The following is a 12,138-nucleotide window of genomic DNA, read 5'->3' on the forward strand; positions in this document are numbered from 1 at the left end:
ATCAGTGTTTCTTGTACCCTACAATGAGTGCAGTGTGAGGCGTTTTGTCCTATTTGCAACCATTTGACTTTTATGAGAAGGTTATTTGTAATGAGTCAAACAAAACTGTTTCAACCTCACTTGTGAGTTAGTAGTTAAAATTAGACTCAAACAATGATTTGTTCATAACCATTATTGAGTTCATAACTGGCTCATTAAACAGTGAGTCATTTTTTGGTTATATCCGATTCAAAATGAACCAGGAACCATAACTATGATATTTTAGGTTTGTTTATTTACTGACTAGATGTTCATAGGGTCGTGTGTAATGAAATATGGATGTTTACAACAGAGATTTGGTGTAAAATGAATAATGATATTCCAAAAACTTTAAAATATTTAGATATTTATGTATATTTATATATAATGAAGTAAAGTCCCTCTGAACAATCATCTTTTTTGAGCAATTCTGTAATTTGTCAACTTCTGTTTTTAGTCTGATTTCCTGTAAAACAACAACATAGAAAAATTTTCTGCAACAATAGCAGAGAAAAAGACAAATAGATTTATTTAATTTGGTAGAATCGGTCATACAACATTTTTTTGTAGCTTTACAAAAGTTGTTTCTACTGTAGTAGTAAATATAGTTTTACAAAATATGCTGTACAAAAATACACCAGTGAATGTAAAAGTGTCTCAAACATTTTTTTTTTTTTTTTTCTGAAACAGTCATAATAATAATACATAATGCTGATTTAATTAAACCCATACATTGTCAAGTAGGCTGGTGTCCTATCAGGTTGTGGGTGATTCAGTATTTAAACGTGCACAGTGTTAATGTGCAAAATCGTTACTATCAATTCATTTGGGAGTTAAACGATCATAAATAACATTAATTTTCAAGTTGAATGGGCAAGTAAGTTGTTGATAGGTTTAAAAGCAATTCTGGAGTGATAATCAACATGAATTAGTGCATTGTTGAGGTCTCCTCCATGGTACAATAAAACAGCATTATAGGCAATAAAATTAGATTATCCAGTGTATCGTATACAGAAATATCACTGTAGTGTATGTGAGATGTTCTAGAAAACCCATTGGTCAGACAAGACCCTACACCCTACAAATACCCTACATAGCCATTATTTAGTTTGCACATGTACAGTCATGTCTGTATAACAGAATTTCAAATATCTCAGCCATTATGGAGATTGAAACAGGTTATCATGTCCAAATCCCTGGCTGAGCCCATTCTTCAGTCACACCTCAGTGGTTTCACTTGTTATGACGTCTGTGACATTGACGCGTATATAGATATAGCAGTGCAAATTGAATAAGTGGAAGAGAAAAGTTGGACAAGGTCCTAAATCACCAGTGAAATGCATGGAATTTATATTATGTCACGTTAGGTGATTCACAGCATTGGAAAATGATTAATGTGTTGAAATGACAGTGTTACGTCTCTTTCTCGGGTGGACCGAGGCAGGGACATTTGAGATACTGTATTTCATTTTGGATATATGACAGCAGTGGGTCTCAACTGGTTTTGCTTCAGTTGCATTTTATTATTTGCATTTAGGATTGTTCTCTCTCTGCTGTCAATCAGAACACAAATGCAACCCATTTTTGGTCATGACCCACCAGTTGAGAACTACAGTATACTACATGAATGAACAGATACTGTACAGCCTACAGGCATACATACACAGAGGAAAAGGAAAATGGTCATTGATCGGCAGGAACCACTTCTAGGATGATCTGTAGTGATCTGTTCACAGAATCTGAGAAACAAAGGGGAAACAAACATTAATTAGCCAGCCTGCCAACTAATAGCATATGTTTAGGATATTATCATATTCTGTATATGATATGATATGGAATATATATCTATATATTTCATAATTTGTGCATAATGAGTATATTTGTTATTCATTTACGGATAATTTTTTTCCAAGAGTTTAACACCTTGGTCATGTAATCAAAAATAGTTTGGAATGTCGGGCATCATTATAAGAATCAATAATGTGTAACTTGAGAAAAATCAACTTTCGCACATATTCAGATGTTTTATGCTTTTGCCATTTGCATTTTTTGTAACCTCTGACCTGACAATTTCTGGAACCATTTGGGTTTTCTTTCACAGTGGATGAATATGTAGTATGCAGGGATGCCTGTGAGAGAGATGGCGAAGCCAATACCAGTATTAATTGGATCCGAATATAGAGAAAGGAAAACCATGAAGAAACAGGTGAGGGAGAACACCGCAGGTATGAAAATAGGGACCTGAGAAAGAGAAAAACACAAAGATAAAGAGGGACTATATTAAAACTTTGTTCTTTGGACTTTGGAAAGAGTGTGTTTTTCAGTTTAGACTGTATGTAGGTCTGTTCCTCATAAATCATATGACTACAAAAATCTTGGAATAAAGTGAGTGGACCATTTTCATGATCCTTTTATAGTGCTTGTTTGTCCTTTTTAAAGCTTGAATGGCCCTTTCATTGTGAACTGTACACTTGTTTTACAGAAGAGGAGTTGGAATGGCATGAGTGTGAATTTTCATTTCCTTTAAATATCATATTTGGCCCACTGTCATGGATATCTGTAAAATCTTCAATTTCCTATCTAAAAGGGATCCACAGTCATATCATGAATTAATTCTCTTCTAGTTTGATCAGCTAAACCTTTTCATTATGACAAATTAAATGCTTAGATAAAACTACAGGGAAAAAAACTGGTACTCAATGCATCAAATGTCAGCTCAGGTGACGTTACAGAATATTGGGCACTTTTCATCCAAAATAACCACCAGTTGACAAATCCCCCTGGAGCAACCTAAGATTAAGTGGACACAATAACAAAGTGACATAGTACAACTGAGATCTCAATAGCTTTCCAACTCTTGGATCACCTCTGCTGACCTACACCTTAGAATTAAATCTACTGTGTTTTCCCAACCACTAGATCCTTAACCATTATATTACATTAGAGATGTATGAGATATGAGATAATGGGCTGCCAGCATAGAAAAGCAGGTGACCTTAAATGGTCGGGGCATATCAGGGCGTGTGTAGCGCATGTAGATGAGGCCGATGACAGCAACCCCGATGAACAGCCAGCGCAGGAAGCTCATGAAGTTCAGCAGGCTGTAGATGTCCCCTAAGAAGAGGATCAGTAGTGTGATTGGGTACTGAAAGAAAGATAAGCACTTTTAGAAAGTCATAGAAATATGTAGGCATGAAAAATACATGCTGTCTGAAGTGCTCCTGTAAAATGAAAGTTTTTCTGTTCATGTTTGAAGATCTTCTGAGCCTTTTGATGGTAAGAACATACTTATTTTGAAGCTTTCAAATGTATATATATGTGTGTATTTTTATTTATTTTTTATCACTGAACATTGATACTTGAAATGCTCAATATGTGGAAAGAAAGGGTGCTACAAATGGCTTTGTTCAGCTGTACAGAAGTATGAGTACAGGTGACCATTGAGTGAGACATGTGTGCGTCAATGACTCACCAGGACAATCACAGCAGGTAATGGCGTGTGTCGGCGTATGTGAATCATAGAGAGAACTTCAGGAAGCTGACCTTCTCGAGAGGCCACAAAGAACATTCTGTGGAAGAGAGACACAATTTTAAAACGTGTTAACACATCCACTGTAGAAATACAAACCAAGACCTACAAAAAGTCGATATTCTGAAACTTCGAAGGATATTCTTTGAAACTAAAGACTTGAAAGATGCCCAAAACTAAATTCAGTTAAATGATTGCTTTTTCATAATCTAACTGTAATTGTCAAAACACTCTTATAGCAATTTGCAAGATATTTTCACACTAAACAGATACATTTGTTTCTTGATTTAGCTAAAACCGTAATCACTCTTATTTTAAAATAAAAACCAGGAAATGTGAGACTCAGAACTGAGATGCACACCTTGAGATAGCAAATAGGCATCCATTCATGGACCCAAAGCAAGACAGAGCCACAAAAACCGGAACTGCAACTGAGAAGTTTCCCATCAGCTTCTCTGCAAAAGTCTGTTGGGGAGGGAAAGATGAATGGATAGAGAGGAAAGAGATGAAAAGAGAGTGGATGGAGGTGAGAAAGAGGAACTCATTTTGTGAAACAAAACAGGAAAACAACATTGATCTTCAATTTTTTTTTTTGTTTGTTTTTGTTTATGATTAGTGAGTTGAGTGATTTTTTTTTTTTTTTTTTTGAAGTCTTATAAGATGATGAGGATTTTTTTGGGTTTTTTAGGCTAGCAGGAGATCTCTGCACACAGATTCTGGTGCTGTCTGTTATTTGTGAGAGATATATGATTACTCCAGCAGAGAAACAGACAGGCATTTAGAGCCACTTGCTTTATGTAATCACGTTTACTTTGCTGAGGAAGAAGGTGTTGACTGTTACAGTCACTACTGCAAATTGCTTGAACTGATTTATAAAGCTGGTATCCTTTTCTGTCTCTCTTTCTTAAAAGATCCAGTTACTGCTGCTACATGAAAAACTGTTAGGATCTTGGATTTTGCAACTGCTGTTGTTAATGAATAAAATGTGTGATAGAAGCAGACAGGGAGTGACCCACCACAGCTACGGCATCGGAGGCTAACAGCTCTTCTGCCGACATCACAGTGTAATATGCCACGTTTGTCATTGTGTAACAGATCATTACTATCACCATGGAGATGCAGATGGCAAGAGGCACCGTCCTGGGGAATGGAAATTAACACCTAAGTCATCACTGCGGTTTGGTTTTCCATGCTAGAAACAGCTGGATTAAACCATCAAACCTCTTCTGTATAAATCATAATTGTTATATCCAATCTCTCACCTCTCAGGATTCTCCACCTCCTCAGTCACGAAATTCAAGTAAAACCTGTGAGAGGGCAAAAATGTATTCAAAGACTTTATAGGCATTATTGGATTTGTGTGGAATTAGGAGGTTCAAGGTTGGCTCACCAGCCTGCATAGGCGAACATCCCTGAGTAGAAGGCGAGAGGAAGTCCTGACAAATGTATGGTGTTGACCTCAAATGCATTCTCAAAGTTTTTGGTCTCCCCTGCAAATGGAACCAGTGGCAAATGATTAGCATAATAGTAAGCTGACACAGCCTTAAGTTTTCTCTCATTTTAGTTTATATTAATCAAAATGGAGATTCTAACATTATATAAATTAAAATTAAAACTGGGGTAAAAAAATTGATATAATTAATAGTGATATTTGATCAAATCTTTGATTTATTTTTATTTTTATTTATTTTTTGTGCTGGAACATTTTACAGACAGAATTTTACAGACATTACTGCAAACTTTAAAACACAAGTGTAAAATTAAATATACAGGTAAAACTCTTGTTAAAAAAATTATATTTGAAATATTGATAATATTAATAAATAAATAATTTATATATATATATATATATATATATATATATATATATATATATTATACAGTACACTGCGCCCTGTTTATGGATTTTATATAATATTTAATATATTTTATATTTTTTTTTAATATATTAAGTTTCTTTTCATATACTTTTTTTTTTAGTACTGCATTTAGCTTTTATTCAAGAAACCATAGCTTTTTTTAAGCATAATATAAACTAAATACCTTTGAAAAGTAGGTATACTCCTGGAACAATGATAATGGCAATAGTGAGCAGCTTGCTGAATGTGAGGAAGATCTGGATTCTGGCAGTCCAGCTTACACTCATGCTGTTTAGATACATTACCGCAGCTGCAATGAAGCAGAACAAACAATAACTCCTAATTAATATCGCATACACACCAGGCCATACAGACACACTGTAATCAAGCAGCACTGTATTTATATACAAATATATCAATTATATAAATTAACTCAAGCTTACTGAGTCCGATTGTTGTGGCCAATTTAATGGCAATTTCAGGAACTCCGCATGGCATGAAGATGGGCTCTAAAATATAGCGGCCAAATGCCAGAGCAATCACAGCCAAACCTGCAGGTTCAAGATGAGAAAATTAATGCTGAGCACTCAGTGTCCTATACTGAACGTCCTGTAATCACTCAGAGACATAGTTGTTCTGATGTAGAAGTATAAGCATTGTAATGAATCATGATTGTAATATAACATCTTATCTAGCATTTTTCTGTTAAAATCACTGAACAAGTCCCACATATACCCTACAAAAGTCTGAGTTGAATCTTGAATCCTTCATGGGATGCTGGTTTGCTTTCAAACTACAGCTACAGATGTTAATCTTGTTGATGTTGTGATTATATTTGAACCTACTGACTCCAGCCCTTGAGCCTTTGCGTGAGAGCCTCCGTGGTGGCTTGTTCATTGTCATAAGACACTTCATCTCTGGTTTATATTCTATGACTGCTGGAGCCCAGCAGTAATATTGAGAAATAACCTTGATCGGGGTGACTTGTGTTCATTGTGCTTGCTTGTGTTTATTTTGGGCATTGAATGGATTGTGTTTGTTTATTCTGGCAGTTCTCCAGGGACCTGACGATGAAGACGTACAGTAGGATGAATGAGGATTTACTGACCTTATAGCAATCATGTCGACCCACATTCTCATAAAAGCCACTTGCGGACCAAACGCCTCCAGAATGTACGTGTAATGGCCACCAGACTTTTTAATACTTGTACCCAGCTCAGCATATGATAGAGCACCTGAAAGAGACAAGAGGAAGAAATAGTTGGGAAAAATGAAGGCAAAAACTTGCAAACTTTGGCAAAATGAGGTGACAGTGGCTGGACAAAGGCCAGTTTTGGAGAACGAGTGCCATAACTATTCAGAAAAGTGGCAAGATTTATACAACACCTGGGAAGCAACCCTGGAGGTGCATGGTTAAGTCAGATCATTAGGACCATCTGTTCATTCTCTGAGAGGCCAGTTAAACAAGCTCTTTTTAGTTCTATGCATTTTCATGTTTTAATGAATACTCTATTTGACTCAAAGCCCTGCTTCACTCACAGCCCTTGACTTGTGAGCTTCAAAAGGTAAATGTAAAGAGAGCTCTAAAATACAAGGCACACCAGGAGAGTTCAGAATGTAGTTTTGAGAAATTCTCTCTTAGAGAAAGTGGGGATGAATGGGCAGAGTTTTTTTTTTTTTTTTTAAAGGCAGCTCAGCTTTTCCTCAAAGCCTGTGGGCTGCGGCACACAAAAGAAAGCTGACAAGTGTGAAATGACTCCTGACATACACATGAATAAATACACTGTCAAACAATGCTCTTCTTATACACAAACTAATTCTTCTTCGACACACAGACACAAAGCCATCAACCTCCATGGTGTCAGACTGTGCTCTCCTCACTGTCAAAATATGGTGTAAGACAATATCGGCCTCTATCGTGCATGGACACACACATTACAATTTAGAGAGGCCCTCTGTTAAGGTTCTTCGTGCATAGTCTGAAATTCTTGCTTGGAGACTATTTTGTAAAACCTGAAATTCTTAATAATGTAATGAATTGGGGTTAGATCATATTCAAAATAGTGTTTATAGTGGAACTTCATTTGATGCTGTATGTTATTAGGGGCTTAACCCCTAATATTGACAGAAAACCATCTCAGACGACAGGAAATCAAGTGTAAGTTTTCTCATGTCCCATTAAATACTATGGTAACATTAAAGATTATGGTTATAATTTCTAATGCCATCATGCTATTTCTGAATTCATGAATAATGTATCATGAGCTAACAAATAAAATATATATATATTTTTGTGGAATTTATTAATCTAGGTTTATGATGATTAATAAATGGTACTGTTGTTATTGTTAAATTGACAATTTACCAATGTTTACATGTTAATTAACTAATATGCAACTTAGAATGTTTGTAGTACAGTATATATAGAAATTAACATGAACCAAGATTAATAAATGCTTTAAAATTTAATTGTTGAATGTTAGTACATGATACTCAGTGCAACTCAGTGATACTCGAAGTCAAAGGGGTTCAACTAAAGGTTTGGGAATCCTTGTGTTAACAAATTGAACCTTATTGTAAAATGTAAGCAAATATTGCATCATTCACTGATAGAACACTTTTCAGTTTGATGTAACAGGATTACACATTACACACAATACACGTTTTTTTAACATGATATTGGTGAAATGGTTAATCTGACTGATGACTGATGTTGATGACTGATCTGAGTTGCCTAACTTGTCTCAATAATTTTGCAATGTACACAGAAGTTTAGCAGGATGTCCAAGCTGCTTATTTCAACACAGTGAATGTGACAAACCAGACCATGACAAACAAGCTTTTCAGGATTTTTTCACTCTTTTCCTCACACAAATGTATCAAAAGGCATCAGAAGACCTGCTTTTTTTGTCCTGTTTAGACAGCCCCTTGTCTCCCTTCTCCCTTTCATTGTGAAGAAGAGAACATCTAAAACCTGCTAAACTTCTTCTTGATATCCCTTGAAAAACAATGTTTGCAATGTCATGAGGCTGAGTGGATGACAATTTAATTTTTTGGTCAAATGTCCTTTTTAAGAACACTAATTTCTTTTACTTAGCAAAATGGTGTGTCCTAATGAATGACTGTGACGTCAGGAGAGCTGTTAGGTAAGCCACAGTATCAAAACCGCAAACAAATGGTTAAGTCAGCGTCTGTACAATTGCTCAAATTAAAATGCAACTGTTTATTCAACCAGGAACAAAGAATTTGATTGTTCCAGATGAGTGGGTGAGATATTTAGGTCATTTGTCAAAACTGGATAATGTGTGTGGAAAAAGATGAATGTGAGAGCATATGTACATTCTAACACACTCATGTTTGCAAATGTTCAGGTATGTGTTGTGTGTGACACTTACCGAAAAGAGAGAGAATCCCACAGGCAATCCACACCACCAGTGACATTCCCACGCTGCCTGAGTTTTTCAGAATTCCCTTCGGAGAAATGAATATTCCTGCTCCAATGATTGTGCCAGTGATGATAGAGATTCCTCTAAGCAGGGTCACCTTCTTCCGCAGTTCCACCTTCTCCTCAGGGGCTCCGGCACTGGGGTCTCCATTTGATTTGAGAGGGTCTTTCTCTCCAGAATTACTTGGAGTTGAATCCTTGGTGGGATGTGGAACTGACACAGTCCTTCTGGGCATCTTGTTCACTCACTCACTCACAAACACACACACGTTGACTCAGTGACTCAAAGCGTAGTGTGCCTCCCTTTCCCAGTGGCACACGAAAGGCCTGAGTGGAAGGTGTTCTCACAGCAAACTTCTGATATGCTGTGACAAGTCTAAACAAATACAATGTGAAATGGCTTCTCCCTCCTCTTGTCTCCCTCTAGCTGGCCTTTTAGCGTCTCAAACACTCCCCTTTTCTCTCCTTTACCGTGTCTTCCTCTTTTTATCTTGTCCTGTAATTATGTTACAGTGTGTGAGTAAATGGGGTGTTTCATGTTGTGGTTATGGTGTTTAGTGGCAGCAGCATAGCCCCGAGTCAAGATGCTTCAGCTATAGTATCTGATTCTCACCTTTCCTCATGTAACATGCAGATCACACAAGAGCATCCGGCACTCACTTTAAACACTCACTGTTTTCTCTCGTTCTTTCAAAGGCCCATTTCACTGCACTTGTTATAGACATGTTCTGATTAACAAGTAAGCAGACCTTAGACTGATAACAAACTCCTGTTCCCAGGATTGTGGACTGACTCTGTTATTTTTTGTTATACTTCATGTTGACACAAGGTTTGAAATTGAATCTAGGTCAAACCACATGGCATTAGTTACTTTATGTGTGTGTGTGTGTGTGTGTGTGTGTGTGTGTGTGAGAGAGAGAGAGAGAGAGAGAGAGAGAGAGAGAGAGAGAGAAAGTGTGTGTGTGTGTGTGTGTGTGTTGTGTGTGTGTGTGTGTGTGTGTGTGTGTGTGTGTGTGTGTGTGTGTGTGTGTGTGTGTGGTGTGTGTGTGTGTGTGTGTGTGTGTGTGTGTGTTTGTGTCTCTGTGTGTGTGTGTTCAGACAAAGCCATTCCAGTCAAGCCTGATACAGAGTTCTGTAAATAAGAATGAAGGCAGGGGGAGGCTGATGTAACATTACATCAGAGCAGGTTGGACACTCAGCTAAGACAGATTCAGTGTTGTGAAACCATCACTTGTGATGATTTATAAGTTTTTACACCATAGCTGAATGTTGTAACTTATATCTGGATGACTCTATATTGATTGTTTGAGTCATTTTGAAAGTACCATTAATTGTGCCTACACTTTTGTAATTGTTCCTCTAATGTAACTTCCTTTTTTATGTTTCACACAGATTTTTAAGAACTTGATGCCACAGGATAAACCTTTATGTTTCTGAAAGAACTTTTAAAATAGTAAAAAAATAAAAATAAAAATAAAGTGACGAATGTAACAATTTCATTATGAACAAAATATATATATTTTTTAATATTTTGTTTTTTACTATATATATATGTGTGTGTGTGTGTGTGTGTGTGTGTGTGTGTTATGCTCATCAAGGCTGCATTTATTTAATCCTAAATAAAGTAAAAAAAACATTAATATTGTGAAATATTAGGACAATCTAAATTAACGGTGTTCAACTTTTACAGTGTAATCTGTGAATAATTTTTGTGCTCAAGAAACATTATTATTAATGCTGAAAAGTTATGCTGCTTAATTTTTGTGGAAACCTTATATTTTGTTGAGGATTTTTCAGGATACATTTTTTTCTTAAAATAGAAAGTTCACTGAAAGAAAGAATAACATCTTTTCTATCACTTTAGAACAATAAAGATAGATAGATAGATAGATAGATAGATAGATAGATAGATAGATAGATAGATAGATAGATAGATAGATAGATAGATAGATAGATAGATAGATAGATAGATAGATAGATAGATAGATAGATGGATGAAAGGACAATATGAAAGTAAACAAATATATCTTATACACTCCCTTACCAATTTTGAACAGCTAACCCCAAAAACATCCCCTCGGTCAGTCCTTGCACTTGTTTGCCATGCTGGAAGAAGGACAGCAAGAACGATACTCTCAAGAAATATCTCTCCTGCACAGTCCAATAAACTATAATATGATGAGTTGGGTGAAGAGATCATCATGGGACAGAAAGAGTCAACAGTGAAAGAAGAACATGTATCATGGAAGCTGTGCAATTCTAACAGTATTCAACAACAAGCACACAGCTTGACATAAAGACTGCAAACCAAATGAGTCTTTCCCTATTGTGTATATACTTTGATATTTTGATATTCTAAAGCCATTCAATAGATTTGTGTGAGGAACAACTGTATTATTCAGACCGATCAACTGAAGGGATAGTTCACCCAAAAGTGAACAGTCTGTTATCATTTACTTACCCTCATATTGTGCCAAACTTATATGACTGACTTTTTCTTTTGTAGAACACAAAAGGTATTTTGAAAAATGTTGGTAACTGTTGGTAATTGTTCTGGTTCTACTGAATTCCATAAAACCCTGAGCCATTCCCCAAAATGTCTTTTATGTTCCACAGAAGAAAATCATACAGACTTGGCATGAGGATGAGTAAAATATATTTTGGGTGAATTATATTTTGAATTCATTATTCACTAAAAATCCTAGCTGTCCTTGTCATGTTTCATAAAAGCAGTGATGTCAAATTTGTGAATTAAGTTTTTTTTTTTATTTTTTTTTTATTTTTTTATCTTTCCAATCATTCAGTTGATTGGTCTGAATAATTTTTTCATGAATCAAACTTATACGCTCCTTGAGTTCAACTCATTGACAATAACTAGTGGCAATGCTGTCAACTTACTAGAGCAAAAAATTAGCAGTAAATAACCAAAAATTTAATTTAAATCTGTTCCTCACACAAAGCTATTATAATGATTTCAGGGGACTATGAATATTTCACATTGGATGGATCACTTTAAAGATATGTTAATGGTATTAATTTTTTTTTTCTTTTGTCATTTTGATGCATAACAGTCCCTATTCACTTTCATAACAAAAGTGAATATCTTTTGTGTTCCACAGAAGAATGAAATTCACACAGGTTTGAACAACATGATGATGAGAAAATGATTCTTGGGGGAACTCTTTTTGTCTTTATCTTTATGGGATATGTTTACAATATTAGTGCAACCAATCCCTCCTAACCTCTTAAGAAAGTAAGCCAGAAGATGCAGTTTACATAATAAGGTG

The 12,138-nt window shown here is 35.7% G+C and overlaps 1 protein-coding gene across 1 annotated transcript; it reads right to left on the minus strand.

Moving 5' to 3' along the window:
• Nucleotides 1-523: 523 nt before the first annotated feature.
• Nucleotides 524-9,540, minus strand: LOC109101522 (cystine/glutamate transporter-like). The gene is made up of 12 exons (XM_042770089.1): nucleotides 8,802-9,540; nucleotides 6,515-6,641; nucleotides 5,850-5,965; nucleotides 5,591-5,716; nucleotides 4,938-5,037; nucleotides 4,810-4,854; nucleotides 4,564-4,687; nucleotides 3,909-4,012; nucleotides 3,491-3,587; nucleotides 3,014-3,163; nucleotides 2,082-2,259; nucleotides 524-1,757 (listed from the first exon to the last, which is right to left on the minus strand). The coding sequence occupies exons 1-12, from the start codon at nucleotides 9,085-9,087 to the stop codon at nucleotides 1,702-1,704; spliced, it is 1,509 nt and encodes a 502-aa protein (XP_042626023.1). The 5' UTR covers nucleotides 9,088-9,540; the 3' UTR covers nucleotides 524-1,701.
• Between the last annotated feature and the right edge of the window lie 2,598 nt (nucleotides 9,541-12,138).

Source organism: Cyprinus carpio, chromosome A14 (assembly GCF_018340385.1).
Source record: "Cyprinus carpio isolate SPL01 chromosome A14, ASM1834038v1, whole genome shotgun sequence".
NCBI lineage: Eukaryota > Metazoa > Chordata > Actinopteri > Cypriniformes > Cyprinidae > Cyprinus > Cyprinus carpio.

What these genes read in the sequence shown, in the direction of transcription:
- LOC109101522 (XM_042770089.1), bottom strand. Translation starts at nt 9,087, where the DNA reads ATGCCCAGAAGGACTGTGTCAGTTCCACATCCCACCAAGGATTCAACT. An exon ending in TGGGATTCTCTCTCTTTTCG is followed by an intron (nt 6,642 to 8,801) that starts GTAAGTGTCACA and finishes TGTCTCTTTCAG; the next exon opens with GTGCTCTATCATATGCTGAG. An exon ending in GAGGTGGAGAATCCTGAGAG is followed by an intron (nt 4,688 to 4,809) that starts GTGAGAGATTGG and finishes TCCATTCCCCAG; the next exon opens with GACGGTGCCTCTTGCCATCT.